This window comes from Biomphalaria glabrata, chromosome 14, assembly GCF_947242115.1.
Source record: "Biomphalaria glabrata chromosome 14, xgBioGlab47.1, whole genome shotgun sequence".
NCBI lineage: Eukaryota > Metazoa > Mollusca > Gastropoda > Planorbidae > Biomphalaria > Biomphalaria glabrata.
Genome location: NC_074724.1, coordinates 35,606,856 through 35,632,467, shown reverse-complemented (window position 1 = coordinate 35,632,467; position 25,612 = coordinate 35,606,856). Strand labels below are relative to the sequence as shown.

Sequence of the window (25,612 nt, the reverse complement as noted above, 5' to 3'; positions counted from 1 at the left end):
ATAAATAGAACAAGTGCTTAATCTGCTTTCTTTGTCATTTAATTGGATTTCACTTGCAGACGAGAATAGAAGGCTACGCTTTTAATGGCTGTCATTAATTCACGTGTATAGATAGCATTACCCGCCTCGAGGTAGAAGAGTAGAGCCTAGGTGTTGCATTGATGTATCTTCCAATATCTGCCACGATCTCTCCCTCTCTCTCTCTATCATCACACATACACAGAAAAATGTGAATCCTATTCGACCAATCTGTATTCTGTAACTATAAATAGATCAATACTAGCTCCGATCGATTGCTTGAATTACACGATATCACGCTAACAGTAGACTTCGACGTCCCCGGGAATCTTGATCTAGGCCTATGGTGTAAATGTTATCGGACTCTGAAATACGAGTGTATCAAGTCATCAGCACAACGACCAACCGCATTAGCTTTTCCCCATGAGCTGTTAAAACGCAGAATTTCATCTCTCCACCTTCACGGGGATTTGATCTTTAAGATCATCCCGGAAACAGAATGCTTTCTAGCAGGTGGCAGAATACATAAATGTGTATGTCTAAAACAATGACTCAAGGAAAGGCAGTGAATGACAGGGTATGCCTTTTTTATGAGAGGGTATGCCTGTTATATGAGAGGGTATGCCTTTTTATGAGAGGGTATGCCTGTTATATGAGAGGGTATGCCTGTTATATGAGAGGGCATGCCTGTTATATGAGAGGGTATGCCTGTTATATGAGAGGGTATGCCTGTTATATGAGAGGGTATGCCTGTTATATGAGAGGGTATGCCTGTTATATGAGAGGGTATGCCTGTTAGGGCTAGGACGTGACCTAATTCTTTTTATAATTTCTTTTGGAGGAAAGGGGTTCTAATCCGTTGAATGTTTACTAGAGTGGCTATGAATTTTATTCTGCTTTGAGATTTTGATGTAGAACTGTTGTCTGCTCTAGTTAATGTTTGGAAGGTCCGATTCTCTCTATATATATATGTCTGATCAAAGCAACTTGTAGTAGGTGTAACGTTAGCTAATGATTGGCATTTTGTTTTTATGATTGTGTAGTTTATTCTGCTACTGGATGTAAAATTGTTGTTTTTTTTAGGGCTAAGATTCAACCAGTTATTTAGATCTAATAATGGCAATGTCGTCGAATCCAAAGATTAAGGATGAGTGCTGTGTTTCAAATGGCCACGCAAACCCAGTTGCGACCTGCATATTTTTCCACCATTGATGCAGACAAAGCCGTTGCCCGCCGGAGGGTCTGTTTAAGTTTTCTTGACGTCTTCTGCGCATGTCTTCTACAAGGGCTTTCTCTATGCCACAGATATATGTGTCCCGCAGCCTTTGTGAAAGCTTTCCAACTGTCTCTTTCAGAAGCCATCTGCTGCCAGCTACTTTCCAGTATGCCAGTAAAGATATAGTGGTCAGATCGAATTTCTCCCAAAGTATCCCTATCCTTATCTCTATCCTTATCTCTAAGTTTTGTGGATTTGTTTCCCAAAGTCAATTTTTCTGAATTTTCTTTTCCATTTTAGTTTTCTTTAGAGATCTGATGAGCTTTAATACGTTTTGGTTAAGCTTTGGTTTGGCTTTTTTTAAAGCTCTAAACCAAAAATTTCCTAACTGGGAGTAGAAATTAAGTGTGCCAATTAGATTCTACTCTAATTTTTTTTTTTTTTTTGCATTTTTAGGATTCAAGTATATATTGTGAGTTATAGTCTCAAAATTTTTTTATACAATAGAAAAATGTCAGTATGAGTAAAGGTTGGAAAAAGGTGACTAGGAAAATAATATTTGGGTTCAGAACTCAATGCAATGGTTACTCTTGAAATGAAAAATTTCGTATGAATTCTAAGTTGCCCCAAAACAAAGTCTTTCTTAAAATAGCTAAGATAAATTCGTGTGCAATTACATAAACTATGTCGCCATATTTGACTATTCTGTTTTAAAACGTCATGTTTTCGTGTGGAAAGGGGAGGGGGCGGTAGAGTGAAAACGTCAATCCTCTCTCCTTTTTATAATTTCTGCTAATGATTGCATTTGGCATAAAAGAATAGGGGGTGGGGCGACTCGATATAAGAATTTAATTTATGGCATATTTTTTAAAATTGTATAATTTCTTAACTAAATTACAAAAAGGAAAAAGTATTGGTTTGTTCCTCCCACCTGGTACAACCCTTTTTTTCATTTTATATTTACTAATGATACAATTTGAGATCAGAGTCTGTGTGCGACATAATATACAAATGGGTTAAAGCATCAATGTTTACCTTATATTATATAGATATTCAACTAATTTTATTCACAAACTATGATTTCTCCATAAAAATAGGACTCAAGAGGGCTAGAGTGGGGAGAGCAGTAGAAGCACTCGACCCCCCCCCCCACCTCACCGAATCGGCTAAGATACCAGAAGTGTAGCGATATAGAATACAAATTATATAGTAATTCAACTAATTTTCCTCACAAACAATGATTTCTAAATAAAAGTAGGACCGCCCCCCCCACTCAAAAGTTTATGGTTGGGGGGGGGGGGCGAGATTGATGCCGTCGCCACCTGGCCACCAAATCGGCCAACATACTAGATGGGGGGGGGGGCGAAATAATCTAAGAATAGATTGAAATATAAATAATAAGTATATATTATTAACATAACTAATAAATTCGTATACTAATTGCGTGATTTCTTTACTAAAATTCGATCGCCCCTACCGCCCCTCCCCCCCTTTGGATCCGCCAGTGAATTTCAAAGACATTTTTTTCTTTCATGGACTCTTGTTATTTGTAACATCTTCAAGGGAGCTCATTCATGCTGGCTTTGCATACAGGTCAGCATGACCCAGATTGCCAATTTATAATTAGGTTATCTCTTTAAACGCCCAGAACTCTCATGCACAATGCAGTAAAAAAAAAACAACCAACAGATGAGGAGAATGGAATACAGGCTTATTCGATTTCAAACTCTAGAACCTCTATTTTTATGTCATTTTATCAAGTTCCCCTTTCAAACCTTGTCATCTATAGTGCATATGATGTTTAGGATATCTGTTTCTTTGGTCAATGGTTAACGAGCAGGGTGTCAAGTGGCCAGCACAAAGACCAACCACCTTTACTTTTCTGCTACCCTGCCTCATAGTGGCGCCCGGGTGGAAACGATCGTTGGAGGAAACGATTAGGCTAAAGGGTAGCAAAACAAGACTCCCGTGGGGGTGCCTAAGGGGGTGCGAGAGCATCCTGTGTGGAGTTGTAAAAAAGCTCCCACAACCTTGTCACAATCCAGGCGCTGTTCCTCAAGGGGCCGTTACATAAATGGCGAGTCCCGCACAGTTAGCCTAGTATAGAAAAGGAAAATGGCCGGGGTCTTAGTGTACGCGGTCTCTTGCCGCGAGTCTGACCCACCCGTCAGACAGAACAGTGTATTCAGGCCGGTGAGAGGAAGCTCTTGTTCACTTTTGCTGGCCTAGAGTTCCAAGAGCCGAGGGCTCAACTCTACCTGACGGTTTAACTCCTTCTCTCCGTAATTATTTTCCCACGTTTCGAAGGAATTCTTCATTTTGCTCATCACTATTTTACTACCCCTGTTATGATTGGGCTTCAAATTTCGTTTGTTATCAGAAAGTGTTTTAGTTGGTATAGAATTAAAGGGAAATGCATGCTCTTTTTTATACAACACCAAGTCAAGTTTATACAATTAAAAATGTTTATTTTAATGAGATAAAAAACCAACGATGGTATCGTCGATCAGGAGAGAAAGAAGAATTACCCACTCATAGTTGAGTGAACTTAAGGATGCCCTAAAAATCCAGAAATTCAAAATCCTAGTCTTCACTAAGATTCCAGCCCAGGACCCCAGGTTCGGAAGCCAAGCTCTTAACCACTCAGCCGCCGCACAACCATGTCAATTTACAAAGAAAACACAATTATGGAGAAAACTAAAACAAGAAAAACCCAACTAAACGGTTACTCTAATTTATTGAAGATAACTTATAATTAAAATCATATGTAAATTACAAAACCAAAAGTGGGAGAGGCTATGGAGCCTAGTACAATGGCTGTGATTGGCTCTTGAAGTATTATAAATATATACCATTGCAATTTACCATGTTTCGCGCTACCAGATGGCTAATTAATGTCAATTGTGAACAAGGTTCTTAAAGCATATTACTGAGTCCCAATGGGCAAGTCATGACACATGTGTCAAGGCAAAACATTTTGAGAACTACAATTCCAGCTTGTAAATCAAGACCAAGTGATGATTGCAAGATTGTGAGTGTATGTTGAATGGTAGAGAAAAAATATGACATTCTTCAGTGTCAAAGCTTATTGCCTTGTTAACCTACTTTTAGTGTTAGGTAACTCTAGCTCAAAACGAATCTCAACCAAGATAATGCTAATCCTCTGAGGGTAGACCTCATAAGTGTAGGACTCGGAGGGGCAGACCTTCTAGGTGTAGGCCTCCTATATTAAGATATTTTGGGCAATGGTGGACAATGATTTTTTAAAATAGTGAAAAAATTATGTGTGTGTATTGATGGAATGGAAACTGGAGATGTTGTGTGTACTTAAGAAAACAAGCCGGAGAAACGGCTGGCCAATCTACTCTAGTGTCACACTGACCCACTTTCCACTATATAACAATCTACTCTAGTGTCACACTGACCCACTTTCCACTATATAACAACAGAATAGCTATTATAATAATAATTGTTTATGAAATATGTTGCAGTGTCTAGGGTGAAAAATATGATTAGATACACTGGAAGTTCAGCTTTAAATTAAGATATTTCAGATATTTTGGTTGTTTTATAGGTTTATGACATTACTTCAAAAATGAAGATTTTGTTTTATCCTTGTATAAACTTCCTGCAAGATGGCAGGGGATGGCAATGAGCATATCAAACTTGAAACCACTGGGATGACAGTCCAGAGCACATGACACACACTTCTTAAAAAGTACATTAATTTCTTTAAAAGAGAAGATATTTACGTCCCATGTGCATCCATATGTCAATCTAGTGGTGCATGTTAATTAAAGACTTGAACTCTACTTAGTCATTTTATGCACATTTCGCAAACTTAATATAAGTTGGTTAACTGGCGTAGCTTCTATTTTTGTTTTCTATGTTTTAAACGTTGCACCACGAAGAAAGATTAATATGTCCTAGACCAGCGGTTCTCAACCTTTTAAGCCAGGCGACCCCTTTTTACAATCCCCCACTCTGCCGCGACCCCCTCCACACACACACATACAGCAATAGAAGAATAGACAAAATCAATCCATATTTTCGATGGTCCTAGGCGACCCCTGAAAAATCGTTATTCGACCCCCAAGGTGGTTGCGACCCACAGGTTGAGAACCCCTGTCCTAGAATAAACCCAGGGCTGACTTTAACTATTTCGGAGCCCTATGCAAAATGGATTTCGCAGGGTCCAGTCTGGATAGGGATAAGGATAATAAGTGAAAATTAAGATTTTGTATTAGAAAATAAATTTGTCTTTGCATTTTATTAATATCTTTACTAAGTACGAAATCACAATCAAATTAACTTTACAAGCCTTGAGTGTAGCAAAGTCATACAGTATATTATAAAATTCTGTTTTCTACATACATCACACTCAATAGCAATATCAAGAATTGCCAAATTATTCAATCTATCTTCGTTCACCTCAAGTAATTGAATGACACCGCAATATCACAATATGTGTCTATTCTCAGCAGATCTTTATGATTTCAGGAGATTTCCATGAACTCCTGGAAAATCAGGAGGCCGCAGGAACCCTGTTATAAGTTATAATGATTTAATTTCATAATTTAAACCTAGAATATTAGCGTGGGTGTATGAAAGTGCGGCAGCGTAGGTTGCGGTGGCTTAGGACCCGCCCTGACTAAACCTCCCGCTGATGGCAGGGTATGGCTGATCCCAACTCAGGACAATATTGGCAAACCTTATGATCAGGCAACCATAGGCCTATTACACCATGGTTAAATGATGTACTGCTGTGAAATGCTTTAAAGAATGTCGATATGACAAATATAGAAAAGAAGTGAGAAATCTGTCAGCATAACCATCACAACTGTTTTGGTGCTTGTGGAGTGATCTTGAGCTACAGCACCATTGTTTGATTCATTTAAATGTTCTGTCAAACTGAATTTTAGTTCATTTAAATTATAGATTTCAAACATCGCATTATAAAACAAGGTTACAAAGACAGTTTGTGTGGAAACACAAACTTAAATTCTGCCCTCGAAGTGGTCCACCCAGGCAGGCTTCAATATTTTCAGAAAGAACATCCAAATGAAATTATATCAAAGACAAATGAGAGATAAAAATGGAGAAAGAAGGTTGACAGATCTTGTGTAGTGCCCCAATGGTGCTGCAGATCAAAGGATAGGTGCAAGTGAATGCAAAGTTAGATGTGAACCTGGCCTAATTAGTTCCCCTTTCAGACCTTGTGGTCTAATAGGGCAGATGATGTAAAGTTCATCTGTTTTTGTGGCCTACGGTTAACGAGGGTGTCATGTAGCCGTTAACTTTTCCCCAACTAATGTCAGGTACCCATTAGATCTGGGTAGACTCAGAGGCGCCCAAGGATTTAGAAGTTGAAAATCCCAGTCTTCACCAGGATTCGAACCCGGGACCCTCGGTTCGGAAGCTAAGCGCTTTACCGAGCCTCTCCTGGTCTTAACATAATGTAATTGTTTTGAAAAGGCTTAATCTTTTATTTGAATTCTCAAAAACAATACATTAAAAAAAATGTTCAAGAAAATGAAGTTTATAAGATTACTATTCGTTTTAAATTAGGTCTAACTTATAATGCATACTAATTAGCTTTTTCTCTTTAAAAAAAACTGCTTGCATAACTGATTTTAAAAATTAGATTTTTCGCTTTCTGGAAAAAAAAGTAGCTGTTGCATCAGAACTTTGAATGGTCTAAAATATTGTGATGTCGGATTTTCAATATCTTTTCTAGTTTACGAGATCTAAACGGGACGGACGGACGGACAGACATTACGCATAAAACTAATAGCGTCATTTCCCGTTTCGGGGGCCGCTAAAAAACAAACTAGGTCATCATGATCCTCTTCATCCAATACTCCATGCTGAGTACGAAATTGAGACACTTATATACCAGATTATTTGTAAAATGTTTGACATGTTTCGGATGCTCCTTCAGAGTTGAAGATAATTTACTTCCTAGTCCAAACCTCTCGCAGGACAAGAGGCGATGACAGCGGGTGAGGTTTGAGCGACAATACAGCGCATAAACTGCATGCATCCAATCTAGGTCATAATTTCTATGAGCTAGCATCATTCAGTTAAAAATAGCCCAGACTAAATTTACCAAATAAAATAAGCTCTTCTTATAAATAAATGACTGAACTAGTGCTATAACAAACTGATCCAGTATTAACATTAAGCAACTAGGTGACTATTACATGCTTATATCTGATCTTTAGCTTACAGCCAACATAACGCCAGGGAAATAAGGAAGCACTATTTTCTACATAATTAAACATTTAAAAACATCTTTTTATTTCAAGAAAGTAAGATCATGGCCAAATAGACCACACCTATACCGAGGCTTTGTAACTAATCAAACTCACTGAACCATACAAAAACACAAACTATTAATAAAGAATCAGGTCATGAGGAAGAGAGGAGGCAGGGAAAAAAAAAAAGCACTTACCATTTTCCACTGGCCTTTTTTTATGGGCCTCACTGACTTCTCCATTATTCTTGGGCTCCTGGTCCATGCTTGTGGCCATGACAGTGGGACCTGTACCTGATGGCACTGGGGCCTGTACCTTGTGCTATCACTGGTGATGAGATTTTGGTTACTCTGCTCTGTTCACAAGTGAATGTGTATTATAAACTACTTGAATCCCACTGAATCAATCTCTGTGAACATGGCATTAAAACACAATATTATTTTATATATATATAAAATTGATAAATATTATCAGAGTAATTTTGTTGCGGAGGCCTGGTGGCTGAGCAGTAAAGCGGTTGGCTTCCGGGTTCAAATCCTGGTGAAGACTGGGATTTTTTTATTTCAGGATATTTGGACGCCTTTAAGTCCACCCAGCTCTAATGGGTACCTTACATTAGTTGGGGAAAAGTAAAAGTGGTAGGTCGTTGTGCTGGCCACACGACACCCTCATTAACCGTAGGCCACAGAAACAGATGACCTTTACATCATCCGCCCTTTAGACCACAAGGTCTGAAAGGGGAACTTTACTTTTTTTACTATATATAGTTGCAATAAAACTATTGATCAAAATGCACATTTCAAGTATTATATTATCTTATAATGGTCTTGTTTCACAGTATGACTCACACTTATGATATACATCTTGGTGATCAAGCCCTGACTCAATTTAAATATAAGCTGTATGTTTAAAAAAAAAGTTATTCTTTTAAGTTAATATGATTTCATCTTAAATCTGGTAAACTAGGGATCATCTGTAAATGTAGTTGTTATGCTGATATTGTGCAGTTTGTATGTCACTGTGATTCTAGATGTGTATCTAGTGACTCTGACACTCTAGTCTAATGCAAGTCCATTTGAAAAGAAGTCACAGAACCATTCTAATTCAGAATACAGGAGTATTCTATTGCACAAACTTAATTTGTAGAATAAGCATGCACAAAGAATTCTTACAATATAATAAAAAAAATGGTAAATAGATTCATATTGTGACTGTTAAAATGAAATCTAAATTTACATCTAGAAAATTTGTGAACAATTATAAATCTGAGAAAAAAAAAACACTTTTGTATTAATTAATTAATACAGTAGATGAGAATTAAGAATAATGTGTAGATGAGGATTAAGGATAATGCGTAGATGAAGAGTTAATGATAATGTGTAGATGAGACTTCAGGATAATATGTGGCTACAATGACCAGATTATTTAAACTTTCTTCAAATGATTTTAGGACTTTCAAGCCTATGCCAAAAGATGACTTCCTCCAGGCTATTTTTTATTTTTAAATTTCTTATTCAAAAGTTTAGATTACTTCCTCCTGGCTATTTTTTTAATTTGTATTTTTTTACTTAATTTCATATTCAAAAGTTATGTCCAGAAAGGTTTCCATTGTCCATAAAATACACCTAAATGATGCTCCTGACAATCAAACCCAGCACCTGGCTTGCTCATGTGGTGTAATTAAGCCAAGAAGAACTACTTGTACTGGATGGAGGGGTGGATGCAGATATCAGGCGCCTATAAAACCAGGAGCTTTGGGCAAATGGAACTCACCAGACAAATAAGGCAATTATCTAGGGAAAGGGTACTTTGATTTTAGATCTTTGCTACCTTGCAGCGCTAAGACTTTATGAGACAACTGCTTGGAAAAAATTAGAAGTGGAGCCCTTTAGGCAACAAGATTATAAACACACTGACAGGTCTCTACATAATGTATTTCTTAGCATCACATTAGCAAGAGAGGAAGCATTAGGCTTAGGCATGATCCCTTTATCTAAGGCCCAAGAATGTGCCCTTAAAAAAAATACTCTAGGTTCATCCATTGCATTTAGAGACAAAGAGTAACTGAAGATCAATTTATAATATTTATAATAATATTTTTACTGTTTCGAATCCTGGTTAAGACTGGGATGTTAAACTTTGGGATCTTAAGGGCACCTCTGAGTTCACGCTCTAATAGGTACCTGACATTAGTTGGGGAAAAATAAAGGTGGTTGGTCATTGTACTGTCTACATGACACCCTCATTAACCGTAAGCTACAAAACCAGATGACTTTTACATCATCTGCCCAATAGATCTCATGGTCTGAAAGGGTAAATTTTTTGTATCCTTTTCAAAAGAAATGACAATAAATATAAGTTATTTGGTTGTTAACAAAGTATTTCATTTTATGAAACCCTTAAAAATAAAGAATTAATATAGATTGTCATCTCAATGGTCCCAGATTCGAACCCAGCCCACTGATGTCCCCTGCCATCATGTGGGATGTTTGGTCTAGGATGTAATAATCTTCAATTCTGAAGGAACAACCAAAACATGTAAAACAAACAAATAAATACTTTGCTGAGGAAAAATAATAAGAAACAAACAAAAGCTAAACAACAATAAAACACTTTTCTTTTTTTTTCCAGGTACCACTGATACAGATCTAGCTGTTAATTTATTGTGTATGTCTTCAAGTTTTAGTTAAATAAAAATAAATCTCTAATGAAGACTAGTGAACATGACCTACAAGATATCTTTTCTTATCTTATCATCTACAGACATTACTTTAAAAGGGTAGATAATCACATCCAATGCTAGTCCATGTATTAATCTAGACATGCATGTTAAATAGAGATTTGGATCTGCTAAGTAGTTGGTTTTCCTGACTGATTTCAGCAACCCCTTCAATGCTCTAATGGCACTAGGAAAAAAGGAGAATTTGTAAGAATTTGTCCTAGCATAGAGAATATGAAATGAGCCTTTATCTTTGTGTCTTACTGAGTAATATTGAGATATAAATAGGATTAGATAGGACAGATGTTATATTACACTGTATGTGAAAGATAAAAAAGAAAATGACACATAAAACTTTTTAAAATCTAAAATACAGAGGAGTCTGATAGTCCATCTATAGACTGTCCATTATCTAGACTTAGTAGACCTAAAAGAAAGGTCTCAACAACTGAATGAAGCCATAGCTATTAATATACTAAAAGACAAAAGATAGAGGATCAATTAAAGAGATAAGAAATCTGTTTAAAAAGTTTGAGCTAACTGTGGAAAATCTAAAAGAGTAACATCAGCCTCCCAGTAAAATTAAAACTGTATTAGATTTGCTTGTGGTCTCTGTACTCCTATATGGCTGTGAAAGTTGGACACTGAACACTGAGGCTGAAAGAAGAATTCAAGCCTTTGAGAGTAAATGCTACAGTGAAGTGTTGGGTATCAGATACCAAGAAAAGAAAACAAATGAGTTTGTCCTTTTAGAAGTCAACACTCTGGCTGCCAAAAAAGAAACAATACTGTGAAGAGATGAAATCTGGTCATATTGATGGAAGTGTGGTCAAGAGGCTAAGTGCACTTGAATTTGGCTTGGCTTGGCTACCTAAGAAGGGGGCTTGAAGTTCAATACCCGACTCGAGCAGAGTTGTGTTTATTGAGCGCCCAAAGGCAGCACAGAGAAACATTCTTCCAGATACCACCTCCCACCCACTGGTCTACAAATGAGATTGAACCATGGCGCTCTGAGCATGCCATTAGCATGAAAGTAGTGCTAAATAAAAGCTATAATTGATATTGTAAAACATGACTTACTATCAAAAGTCATTCTTCAAGGTACAGTGGAGGAAGCATGAAGAAAGTGTCGTCTGAAAAAAAAGCTGGTTGGATAACATAAAAGAATGTACTGGCCTCTCTCTTAATATCCTATTAAAAACAGTTGCTGACCAGAAAAAAAGGAAGGATTAGGTTACACGAACTGTCACAACAAAAGTCAAGGGACAGATGATGATGAATTTAATATACTTCCACTATATATCTAGATATAAATTTACATCAAGACATGTGTAGATTACTGCAGATCTCGACCTCTTCTAAATCTAGTTCTAGAAACTTAGTGAACTTTTAAATTTAGATCTGAAACTAGAAAAATACTAAAAAAATTTAAGCAAGCCTTTAGCTTCTTCAAGATTATCCAGATGGCTGCCTGATAATGCGGTATGCGCACTGGACTGTTGTTCAGTCATCTCGGTGGCCCCGAGTTCATACCCTGCAACCCTTGGCTGGAGGTCTGAACTAGAAAGTTGATTATCTTCAACTCTGATAAGCAGCATCTGATGCATGTAAAATATTTTAGAAACAAAAATTTTACAAAACATTAGTGGTGGCAATATTTCCAGAGTAAAACTAATTTTTCAAGCTAACCAATATCTCAGCAGTGCACCACAAGGCTGTCATATCACTCATAAGAGTAAGAGTGGTTTAGTATATATACACTATACAGTCTGGAGTCTAGTCTCTAGACTAAATTAGTATATTAGATATAGATTCTTATATAGAATACCTTGAGTCTATTATAGATATATCATGTAGATCTTATAATTATAATAGTTATAAGATTGCTAAAATAAAACCTAGATCTAGAAAAAACTTACCAATCAGAATTCCAATCAGACAAACACCAATGCCAATGGTCCAATGCACTGGCAATTATCATATGTGATAGATTCTATGTCATATGCAGATTATACTATTATAGAATCTAATCACTAATGTAAATATAAAAATATAAGTCTAGAGTCTAGATTAGAATAAATTAGACTAGTAGATACATACTTTACATAGGATCAGATGTATTGTCAGTATTAGTATTGACAATTAATTATTATTATTGTATTTATAGTGTCAATTGTCGGCAAATAAAACAAAATTATCAAATTATTATTATAATTATAATTAACTTTATAGATCTAGATCTATATCTAGTTTATAGAATAGATTATCTACTTGAAAATAGAGATCGAGGTCTATTATAATAAATGATTAAAAATCTAGATCTACTCAATCTAAACTATTTTAGACTGTCTGGAATCTACATCTAGGATTTATTAACCAACAAAAAAAAATTAGCCGATTTGGCCAACGGTAACAGCACAATAAGTTATTCACTGAATAAGTTAATAACACTAGCAATCAGCTGTTTCACTTCTTTAAATCGTTCAAGGCAGCCCCTAATGTTTATTTATGCCAAAGAGATATCTGCGTAATACGTCATTTACTAAGGGAGCCTACTGTGAAAAAACAAATCATTCAATCTGCTAGAAATAATTATACAAAACGTCTGTATCATATACGATAACAAGATATAAGGTCTATCTAGAATTAGAATAAAAAATAATCTAGATCTAGACTAATTCTAGACTTACGATCTTAAACTAATAGCTCTATAAAATATAATGCTGCATTTTTAAAAGGATTGTTGTTTATAATTGTAGATTTAATTTTCTTTCTAATTGAATAATAGGCCTACATTAAAATTTCTTGATCAAGTCATAGTGTAAGACTATTTTTAGTATTCTGAGTCTACAACTTCTGGACTTCTGAGACAAGAGTAGCGGACTTCAGAGTTGCATTCTTTGACTTGCTTATTTTTCCCCTGTAAATAATGAGCCCAATAAAGAAAGTAGACTTAAAATGATAGATCTAGATTTTAGATAAAACGATAGAAAAAATTAGAGGGCATTTTTAGTCTAAACATTTGGAAAGAGCGCGGTTTTCATATAATAAATGAAAATGTATAGATATTCACTAGTATGCAGAGTCAGCGACAATTATAAGTAGATATCTGTATTTTATAAGGTAAGCTAAGATAAGGACAGGATTTGGACTTGCAAGGTTCAAAAATCGAATCTATTTGAGATATATCTAAGGGGCCCCTTGTAATCAACAAAAGGCATTTTTTTTTCCTTTACTCTTTCTCCAGAAAGATTAAAAATATCCCTAACGCGTTTGCTCCTCCCCCCCCTCCCCCCGGAGTAAGTGTGGGCCCTATAGCTTATGTAGCCGAAATGTAAATCTAGCTCTGCATATCGAAAAAAAAAAAAAAGGGGGAGGGTGGTATCGCCCATGGGCGATGTCTCCCTATCTTTACATTTTTTAAAGAAAATCTAACACTCATTAGATCTAGTGATGAAGAGAAAAATAATCGCTCTATACGTTTTAAAAAAGGAGGCGTAATGTCTTATTTAAATTTTTTTTTTTTTTTAGAACGACTTGATTTAGATCTAGATCTACATGTAGGTCTACATTCTAAATTTAAAAAAAAAAAATTGCCACTGAATATAACGACCTATCAGAAGTGTTGTGTTTTTTTTTTGGGGGGGGGGTGGAGTGGTAGTTGGTGGTTGTGGATTTGTTGCATAAATACGGTTAGAGCAGGGGTTCTCAACCTGTGGGTTGCTACCCCCTTGGGGGTCGATTGACGATTTGCCAGGGGTCGCCTAAGACCATCGAAAATATGGATTGTTTTTTGTCTATTCTTGTAGGCCTACTGCTGTGTGGATGGGGGTCGCCGCAGAGTGGGGATTGTAAAAATGGGTCGCAGAGCTTAAAAGGTTGAGAACCGCTGGGTTAGAGGGATACAAAAAAAAAAAAAAGGTCGGTCGGTGTTGTTACAGTTGTTGTCTTGTAGCACCAAACTGCTGGTAGACAACCAAACTATTGTAGGCAGGGTCGGACTGAGTGTCAAAACTCGTCCGGGGCATTTCTATTCAATCCGGCCCACAAATTATATGCCACATGATGGGCATCCAATTATATCTGTCATTCAGAGCAATACAAATTTTAATGATGTGTCGAAAGTAGTTCGCTATATAAATAATTAGATGATTTTGAAACTATCCAATAAGCACTATTACTACATGGAAGTATAACACTTGGAATGGGGAATCTCTTAATGTGAACATATTCCTGCTGCCATATACATTAACTTATACATGTACATGTATATGTAGATCCTCCATCAAGAATATATTGTTTATGATTCACTTTCACTCCTCGCCATTTTCTCAGGCATATGGACTTCAATTTACAAATACAACTCTTCATTATTTAACTGCCCATCTCACAAGGTCACGGTGGCTGAGTGGTTAAGCGCTTGACTTCCGAACCTGGGTTCTAGGGTTCGGATCTCGATGAAGACTGGGATTCTGAATTTCGGGAATTGTAGGACCCCCCGTGAGTCCACCAAACTTTTACGGTACTTGACATATATGGGAAAAGTAAAGGTGGTCGGTCGTTGTGCTGGCCACATGACACCCTGCTCGTTAACCGTTGGTCAAAGAAACAGATGACCTTAACATCATGTGCCCTGTGTGGTCTGAGAGGCCTATATGTTTGATTGTTTTCCTAAAAGTATTAACTAGTTTTATCATACATATTAAGAAACAAATAATTATGTTACAATGACTATTAATTTAAAAATTCTCAAGAGATTGATCAAAATGGCAATTAATATACTCTCGAATCTTTGGTTTGTCTTGGAGATCTTTTTGGCGCCTTTCGCCTGGTGCATGATAGAACAATGGAGCCCCCTTACAGTCCGTTTGCTACGCCTCTTATCTTATCCTATCTTGTCTTATATAAAACAGACGTTACTTAAAAAAAAAGATGATGATAACATCCTACGCGTCATGCATTTAGTTATGCATATTAACCAATGACTTAAATTGTGCTAGGTAACTGGTTTTCCTGGTTAGCTCAGGCAACACACTCCATGCTCTAATAATGTTTGTAAAATGTTTTACATGTTTCGGATGTTCCTTCAGAGTTGAAGATAGTTTACTTCCTAGTCCAAACCTCCCGCTGGACGACGGGGGATGGGAGCGGGCAGGGTTTGAACACTCGACCGTCGATAAATCCGAACGACAGTCCAGCGCACAAACCGCACGACCAGGCAGCCATCCAATAGCCATCCAATAGCACTAGGGAAGAAGGAGCATTCGTACAAATACATCCTAGCGTATGGAACGTGGAAGGTGCCTTAAGCTTTGTGTCTTTCTGAGTATTTTATTGAATTTGGTTTTTGTATTCGGAGATTATGGTTCAGTGTTTTATGTATCAAATCTGATCCAATCGAACTGATATTGTTGTTATAGTTATATCCACCATTATCAGCGTGCGATGTTGGCCTTAAATACGTAATCTTTTCGTTGTAAAGAAAATTGGGTACAGTTATATCAAATAGGGAAGGTGAATCTCCTTTTATCTCCCTTTGTGCTCTAACTCTATTAATATCTTGGCGGCCATTAGAATCAGCTCTCGGCATGCGCTTGGAATATATTTTATGTTGGTTTTTTTTTTTTTGCACCATAGGCCATCTTGGTCATTAAATCAGTACTGCTCCCCTCGCTACCCCCCTCTGTTCACCTGCTAGCCTGCTTGGGCTTGACTTGCAATCAAACTGTGGCTAACAAAAACTCAAAAGGCAAAATCTCGAATGTGTAATTTACTGTTAAATCAATAGACTTTGCTACACATCATCTGATCTGGTCTGTGTAATTGGTTACAATTACAATAAATGTGTATTTCTTATTATTTGCCGTGACGCCAAGGAAGTTAGAAGTTAAGTATTTAAGATATTCTGCTGTGTGAATAAATAATTGGACACTTTCAGTTTTTTTGAGATTTTCTTCATTAAAATGTTCAAGTGTTCTCACGTTATGTGAATTAGAGTGTTCGGTACTATTGCTACATCAAGGTAAACTTCTCATTCTATTCGGTATTTATTTATTTGTAAAGGTATCCATTTCTGCAATCTCTAAATCAGATTGCAGATGATGCTAAGCTCGCTTGTCTCTTTGTCAGTGGTCTTCAACACGAACACACACACACACACATATATATATATATATATATATATATATATATATATATATATATATAGTATAAATATAAATTTATGCCCATTTAAAAAAAAAGGAAGAACAAAGAAAAGATTTTAATTTCATTTAAAGAAAAAAAAGTGTGAAGGCTCATGTAAAATTAATGTAAAGGACGTCGGGCTCATGACTGGGTCTGCACTGATCTTTCATCTTCGGACTCGAAGACATTGCCTTACAACTATGAAACCTGTGACAGCTCCCACAAAATCATTTATTTGTTTTCTTTTTATAATGAAATCAACGCACGGTCGAGGCACAATAAACCAAACAAGCAACATTTACAAAAAAATATTGTTTAAAACAAACCTATATAAGGGAAAGAACTGTACATTTATAGCCATTTATAGCAATACACCGAAATTACCTCTCCTCTATCATTATCAGCCTAAAACAATTAATTACTTATTTTTTTTTAAAGATTCATGCTTAGTTTTAGAGACAATGAATAATTGTGCAATGTTTCACTTTGATCCGAGAATGGGAAGTGGGTGAAATAATATGTACAAAAATTGCACCAGAGTGGCAGATAGACATACAGATATAAGCTTTGTAAAAAAAACATAACATAAAAAAAAAACACATCAAAGCTTATTTAAGAGGAAGAACCACAAAATCACTGCCATATATCTCAATAATGCAGGAAAGTCATTTCGTCTGATACGATACTTTTTTTTTAGAAGTTGTAAAGCCTTTGAGTTTCTGACATGTATTATCTGATAAAATTGCAAGCCAAGTTTTTAAATTGTATTTTGTCTTAATTGTCAACCTTTCTGTTTCCTTTTGGTCGTGAAACTATTTTCAAAATAGACTAAATACAATAGATATTACTGCGTATCATTCAAAATAAAGGACTTTCATTATATTATTTTTTTTATTTCATATTCTCTTATTAACGCCAGCAAGCCATTTAAAAAAAAAAATCAAGCTTTATTGCGTCATCATTTTTTGCGTTCTCCAATTTACATGTCAATCAGGCAGTTGGTGTGTGAACTCATTATGCTGTCTCCATGTCAGCCCATGCATTGTTGTTCTTAGTTAGTCAGGGCAACGCTCGGCAACACGTGTCAACTTAGTCTGTGTGTTTTATGTGTTTCTCTTTCTGGAGAGTTCGAGATCTAGTTCGTCTATGTGTCTTGGTAAAGCATGACAGCGTTTGGAATAAACACAACTTCTCAGTGGCGTAGCTAGGATTTTGACATCATTTGAGGGTCCTGGGGGCTTGACCTCTTTGTGGGCGGGCCACTGCATTTTGTGTAATATTTCATGTAAAAAACAATTATTTTGGGGCCCCCTCAGGTAGGGGCCAGGGGAGATTTCCAAATTCTCCCCCTCCCTCCCCCACCTTAGCTGCGCCTCTGCACCTTCTTTCTAGTTAGTTGAGGGTCCTGGGGGCTTGGCCTCTTTTTGGGCCACTGCAATTTTGCGTAATATTTAATGTAAAAAACACTCATTTAGTTGTTTTGTTTAAGACGATTTTCGTCGAACTAACTGGTCAATATTTGAATTCGTATATTGTATATAGTGGGGTAGCTAGAGTGGTGGTGAGGGGAGAATTTGAAAATCCCCCCGGGCCCCCACTTAAGGGGGGGGGAGCCCAAATGAGTGTTCGAAATTGTTTTTTTTTTATATTAAATATTAAGCAAAATGCAAGACCCATCCCCCCCCCCCCCCCCCAGAGAGGTCAAGTCCCCCGGGGACCCCACATGATGGCAAATTCCTAGCTACGCCACTGCTTGTGTAAGCAACCAATGGTGGGGCCCCGGACGAGTGTCTTACGCGGACCAGGAAGCCGTAAACGCATGCAATGTAGCCTATACCGTACCACATCACGCCAACTGGCTCGTCCGCCTCTAATGCTGTAGGTAAAGGCGTAGTGAGCAAGACGTGCGCCCTGGGCAAGGTACTTTTTTTTTTTTGTCTTGCGCCCTCACCTTTTTTCCATGAACATCACGTAGAAATATAGGCTGCGCGTGGCGCGCCCCCCTGAGGGTGTCACCCGGGGAACCGTGCCCCCATCCACCTTTACGCCTCTGGTGTAAGCCTTATTATTGTTCCAAAACATAGTCCTATGCGTCGTGTTGTAGGCCTACATGACACACTGTATTGTAGCCTTATGTTACTGCAGGTAAATTTGAGCTTGTAAGTGTTTTCCCCCAACCCTCTAATATTGATTTAGTAACTCATCATCTCATCTGTCCATTGACTTTCATAGTAGTGGGGTGGGGGGGGGGGGGTTGTTGCGAACTCCTGGCTTGGCTCTGACATGGACACATAAACGTGTGCATTTCAACAATTCCAAACAAATTCAAGTGATGTATGAAGAACAAAATATATATTTAATAAAAGTGATCAGAATGAACTTGTAACTGTAAATAAGGCTACCCAATGTCGAACTTTTAAATATACAATAAACTATGCAACTATCTTATGCTGTCCTGCTACCCTTGGTCTCAAAGCTCAGGCCTCTATCAACAATAACAATCTCTCAAGGGACGTCACTCTACCCCAACCAACGGACCAAAGAAATAACAAATAAACTTAGAAATCGTCAACTCATACACCCAAGATTCTGTGAAGTGCAATCCACAATACAGCATACAAACACAGTCACCACAGCACAATACAACATACAAACACAATCACCACAGCACAATGCAACGTACAAACACAATCACCACAGCACAATACAACATACAAACACCATTACCATACAACATACAAACACAATCACCACAGCACAATACAACGTACAAACACAATCACCACAGCACAATACAACGTACAAACACAATCACCACAGCACAATACAACGTACAAACACAATCACCACAGCACAATACAACATACAAACACAATCACCACAGCACAATACAACATACAAACACAATCACCATAGTACAATACAACATACAAACACAATCACCACAGCACAATACAACGTACAAACACAATCACCACAGCACAATGCAACATACAAACACAATCACCACAGCACAATACAACATACAAACACAATCACCACAGCACAATACAACGTACAAACACAATCACCTCAGCACAATACAACATACAAACACGATCACCACAGCACAATACAACATACAAACACAATCGCCACATCACTATACAACATACAAACACAATCACCACATCACAATACTACATACAAACACAATCACCACAACACAATACAACATACAAACACAATCACCACAGCACAATACAACATACAAACACAATCACCACAGCACAATACAACATACAAACACAATCACCACAGCACAATACAACGTACAAACACAATCACCACAGCACAATACAACGTACAAACACAATCACCACAGCACAATACAACGTACAAACACAATCACCACAGCACAATACAACGTACAAACACAATCACCACAGCACAATACAACATACAAACACAATCACCACATCACAATACAACATACAAACACAATCACCACACCACAATACAACATGCAAACACAATCACCACAGCACAATACAACATACAAACACAATCACCACAGCACAATACAACATACAAACACAATCACCACATCACAATACAACATGCAAACACAATCACCACAGCACAATACAACATACAAACACAATCACCACACCACAATACAACATGCAAACACAATCACCACAGGGGTGCTTTGACAGTTCGAGTAATTAAATCCCTCCACTTTTCCCGACCAGCAGTACTTAGCAGGCTATCAAGAGAGAAGCTGACCCCTTCTTATATGTTATCTAGCCAGCTTTTCTTTGGACGACCCTTTCTTTGTGCTCCCTCCATTGTACCTTGAAGACGACTAATGATAGTGAGTAATGTCTTAAAACATGACCAAACCAGCTTAGATTTTTTTTAAATTCACATTGAGACGTTCTTCCTTTTGCCAGCCAGAGTGTTGACTTTTTAAAGTACAAACTCTTTTCTCTTTTTTTTCCTTGTTATCAGTTCCTCGGTAATTTTTCTTTAGCATAACTCTTAGAATCTCGTATTCTTTTTTCAGCCTCCAGTCCAACGTTCACAACCGTATAGTACTATAGGAGTAGCCTACAGAGACCACTAGTGAAGAATACAGTTTTTTAATTTTACTGGTAAGCTTATGTTACTCTTCCAGATTATCTACAGTTTAGTCAGGGCAGCGGTTGCCAAGCTTAAACGGGTTTTTATCTCTATTAATTGAGACTCCGACGTAACTAATGATTTAGAAATACGGATATCTCCTATCGCGAGCCACCCCCCCCCCCTTTCCCGCTTGGATCGGCGGCCCCAATTGCCACCCCGTAAGGCCGCCTCTGTTTAGGAGCGTGACAGAAAAGGTAGAAAAGGATAATAGACTAAACATTTTGTTTATGTTACTAATATTTGAAAAATTATTCTAAAAAACTGATGCTGGAAGAGTTTAAAACTTTATCCGCCATTTTGATTGACACCACCGTAGGTTGTAGTTCTACTTTACTATGGACTTGATATATATTATGCTTATTGTAACTTCCACCGTCTGTCTGGGTTGATTTTTTAACATGTTTTCTCTCCCACTTCACATTCTCGGATCAAGTTGAAATTTTCACAGCTGCCTACTGTAGCTAACATTGAATATATGAATCGATTATACAAATAACCAATCATGTAATCAATTAGTGGTAATTTATTACTTATGTTACTTTATTTAGAAATAGGCGAGATAACCTTTCAATATTGAGAGTTATGGCAACTATTGGACAGTGCTCCCCCTTCATTCAATTTAATAAGCTTTTTTTTTTTACAAACCTTATATCAACCTAGTGCTATTAGAGCATGGAATGGGTTGCCTGAGATAGCCAGGAAAACCAGTGACATGGCAGAATTTAGGTCATTGGTTAATATGCATGACTAAATGCATGACGCGTAGGACGTAATCATCTTCTTTTTTGAAGTAACGTCTGTATCATATTAGATTAGTGGTCATTTATTTCTTATGTTACTTTATTTAGAAATAGGCGAGATAACCTTTCAATATTGAGAGATATATGGCAACTATTGGACGGTGCTCTCCCTTCATTCAATTTAATAAGCTTTTTTTTTTTTTTTACAAACCTTGTGTCAACTGACTCTGTCTGTCTGTCTGTCTGGTAAAAAGTTTGTTCACGTTGTTTCTCCGACACTCGATCTCGGATCAAGCTGAAATTTTGACTGCAAATGGTCATAGGTTCAATTCTTTCAACTAAATTCAAGAAGAACATTAACTCTTTCTCTCCTAATCGACGATACCATCGTTGATTTTGACCTCACTAAATTAAATTAATGTTTAATTTTTTTTAACTTGACTTCGAATTATATAAAAAGAGCATGCATTTCCCTTTAATTCTATACCAAATACAACGTATTCTGATAACAAACAACAAAGCTATTGAAGCCCAATCATAACAGGAGTAGTAAAATAGTAATTTGCAAATGAAGAATTCCTTCAAAACGTGGAAAAAATAATTACGGAGAGAAAGAGTTAAGACCTGTTTAAACTTGTTAAGACTAGTCTGTCATTTCAACTCTTGTGTGGATGTCTGTTATGTTATTTAAGCTCCTTGAGCTTACATTTTACTTTTTAACATCGCTTTATAAATAAAATAATGATCATTATTATTAATAGCTTTCAGTGTTGCTTGCAAGCCATACAAGGTCAGCTAGATCTTCATTGAGGAACGGTTTAATTTCAACGCCTGTCTGAAACGAATTCACCTTGAGGTAGGGTAGACTATCCTTCGAAAGTGTATAAACATAAAAAAAACAAACTATAGGGCAATACAAACTTAGAGAAAGCTAGAAAAAAAAAAGAAAGAAAGATATACTGAGGTAGAATAGGTTCGTGAAATCTATCCTCTAATCCTTCTCTTCCCCTTCTAACACTCACACACACACACTTGTCTTTTCTCACTGATCATTCCCTTTTAAATCTGCCGCTATAACTGTCAGTCCGCCTCGCGCTCATTATGTGTATATGTGTGTGTTGGAGTGACCCAGTTTAGCTTAGAGAGTATGTTAGTTTGTTTAATAGATAGAGTGTGTTTAGAGACCGTAGAAAGTAGTGACGTGGCCAGACAGACAAAATGACGTGGCAGAATAGGGTACAGAAAAAATAGGAGAATATGGCTTGGGCTTGCAGCCAGACCATTCCTTGAAGATTGAAGCAAGAAGCATGCAGAAGGAACTGCTTGTTAAAGACATGACCGTTAATACTTGAATATATGTGAGTTGTAGCCCTTTGTCATTTGTTATATGTGTCTTTTATTGTGAGCACCCTTGTTCCGCACAAAATGGCGACGAGTGATATGAATGAATAATGGGAAAACAACTGTAGTGAAATTTCTCAATTCCTACTGAAACTATTGAAGTAAAACCAAGCCAGAAATAAAATCGGAATTAAATTATTTTCCTGACCTTCTTTTGTACAAGGTCCCTCTGTTCGAATCGTTCATGATATGGTTTTATCTCCTTTTGGAATATCCTTCATCCAGAAGCCCATGGTCTATAATGTGGGAATGTCCGGCTAAGGCCGGCTTTAACTCTTTTTTTACAGAGCTTACATCAACTCACTCTGTCTGTCTGTACACGTTATTTCTCCCACACCCATTACTGGATCAAGTTGAAACTTTGCACAATTATTCATTGGCCTAGACAAGACATGAATCAATAATAAATAAAAAGTAACCAATTAGTCAATTAATTACAGGTTAATAATTATTTTGTTAGATACCAACAAGGAAAACTAATACTTCAGTATTGACAGATATGGCTAAATTTGTTGGATTTAGTCCCCTTAACTAATTGTTAGCAATTTGTTAACGCTATTTCTCCCTCACGCAATCTCCAATCAAGGTGATACTTTAAACAATTATTCATTGTTCCTAACAAAGCAGGAATCAATAAAGCAAAATACCCAATTGGTCAATTAATTATTGATAATTAATTATTTTGTTTGATATCGAATAAGGGAAATAACATGTACATTATTGATAGATATAGTTTTAAGGGCGGAGTTCTTCCCCTTAGGTCGAAGCTTCGTTTTTTTAAAGGATTTTTTAAAAATATTTTATTGCGTTTTATTCATCAATCGAAATCAAAGTTTATTATCTTCGTGTTCTACTACTACAAACTCGCTCATATAGGCCCTACAGCTGGAAGAGAACTCGTAATTGTTCGAATATGGGGTGGGGGGGGAATGTGCTTGGATATTTACATTCAAGTTTCTGCGAGAATTTATTTCGTCTGAGAGGTACATGACGTTTTCTCTAACGAGGCCTTGACATTGTTCGCCTGGCTTGTAAAGTTTGTCTTTTGTTGTTGTTGTTGTCCTTTTTAATGACAGTTGGGGGGGGGGGGCTTCTGAGTTCGGCTGTGATTGCCAGGTCACAGAACCATAAATTCATTTCTCTATAAGGTTTAACGTACTTCAAAATGTAGCGGTGGTGTCTGCACTCCGACAGTATGGTTTTGCAACACAATCTTTGCAACCCATATTGATGAAACTATAAAAAAAAAAATCAAACAAAGCATTAGGGTTTATTAAAAGAAATTTCTATTAATCAAATAAGAACATAAAACTAAAATGTTATTTAACCTTGGTTTTATGCCAATAATAGAATATGCATCCTCTTTTTGGGACCCCTCAACTCAAGAAAACATTAAGAAACTGGAACAGACACAAAATAGAGCAGTGAGATTCATAACAAACGAATATTCACATTTGACTAGAGTAACACCTTTAGTAAAATCACTAAATTTAGAAAGCCTTCAGGACAGAAGACTCAAAAGTAAAGTAGCAATTATACATAAAACACTGAACCATAATCCTCAAATACAAAATTTAATAAAATACTCAGAAAGACACAAAGATAAAGGCACATTCCTCGTTCCATATGTTAGGACAAATTTGTACAAATACTCCTTCTTCCCTAGTGCTATTAGAGCATGGAATGGGTTGCCTGAACTAGCTAGGAAAACCAGTGACTTGGTGGAGTTTAGGTCACTGGTTAATATGCATGACTAAATGCATGACGCGCAGGACGTAATCATCTTCTTTTTTGAAGTAACGTCTGTATCATATAAGATAAGATAAGAATCTACGGTACTAATAATGAGTTGTGTACCATTGGTAAATACACAAAATGCAGCAGATGAATATATCGTTTGTGATACAAGTTATTATCATATCATAATATTTCTACTAATTCTACTATTATATAGCAAGATTGAAACGTAGGTCTATATGTATTTTTTTAAATTTTATATTGGGCCTCACCTTAAAAAAAAGGTTTAATGATTCAATGATAGGATGTGACAAAACAAGGATATGATTGTTATACATAACAATACTGTGTCAGCACGCCTAAGTTATGTGCACATCTACAGCAGAGTTAACATGCAAGCACGCCTTATAGTCACAGTGCAAACTCCAGGCTCGCAATTATCTTCAATCTGTCCTGCTCTGCACGTGCATGTGTCTGCGGTAACCCAATTCTATCATGACAATATGACCTCCAATTACGTTGTCTATAGAACTATGGCGTATAAATAATTACTAACGAAACTGCATTTCAATTTCATGACGACGTCACCCTGGAAACAAAATGTTCTCTATCACGTAACTTCGCGTTGTGCGATCGATTAGGTTAATTCCCATTAATTAACTGCCAGGATAATTTATATATGCTGTAATATTTAAAATGTTTAACACCCTCGAATGACAATAAAAATATAGTCAGCCTAACTTCCAATGGAAAAAACTTTGTAGCCTATATCTTATCTTATATAATACAGACGTTACTTCAAAAAAGAAGATGATTACGTCCTACGCGTCATGCATATTAACCAATGACCTAAATTCTGCCAAGTCACTGGTTTTCCTAACTAGCTTATTAAATAGACAAAAATAAAATTTCACATTTTCGATGGTGGTATTTGTCGACCCCTGGCAAATTGTCATCGAGTCTAGACTCTAGATTTAGATCTAGATTGTATAGATTCTACATTTACTATTTAGAGACATAATATAGACATAGAAATGGCGATGTCTTCGATTCTCAAGATTAAAGATGAGTGCAGTGTTTTACATGGCTATGGGCAAGCCCAGTTACGACCTGCATATTTTCCCACAACTGATGCTGACAAAGCCAAAGCCGTTGTTCACTTTGGGTATAT

General features: G+C 36.8%; 1 protein-coding gene across 9 annotated transcripts in view; it reads right to left on the bottom strand.

The window, feature by feature from the left end:
• Positions 1-12,723, bottom strand: part of LOC106054686 (AMP deaminase 2-like) — an 86,084-nt gene extending 73,361 nt beyond the window's left edge. For 5 of the 9 annotated variants that reach the window (XR_008774622.1, XM_056009781.1, XM_056009779.1 and 2 more), the window contains exons 1-2: positions 12,130-12,722; positions 7,689-7,900 (exon numbers count right to left, since the gene is read on the bottom strand). Coding sequence is in view for 8 of the 9 variants with exons in the window: in XM_056009781.1 (XP_055865756.1) it covers positions 7,689-7,767 (79 nt within the window). In the remaining variant the exon portion in view is untranslated. Of the gene's footprint in view, positions 1-7,688; positions 7,901-11,290; positions 11,344-12,129 lie in introns of all 9 variants that reach the window. The other 4 variants (XM_056009775.1, XM_056009776.1, XM_056009778.1 and 1 more) reach the window with 4 other exon arrangements.
• Between the last annotated feature and the right edge of the window lie 12,889 nt (positions 12,724-25,612).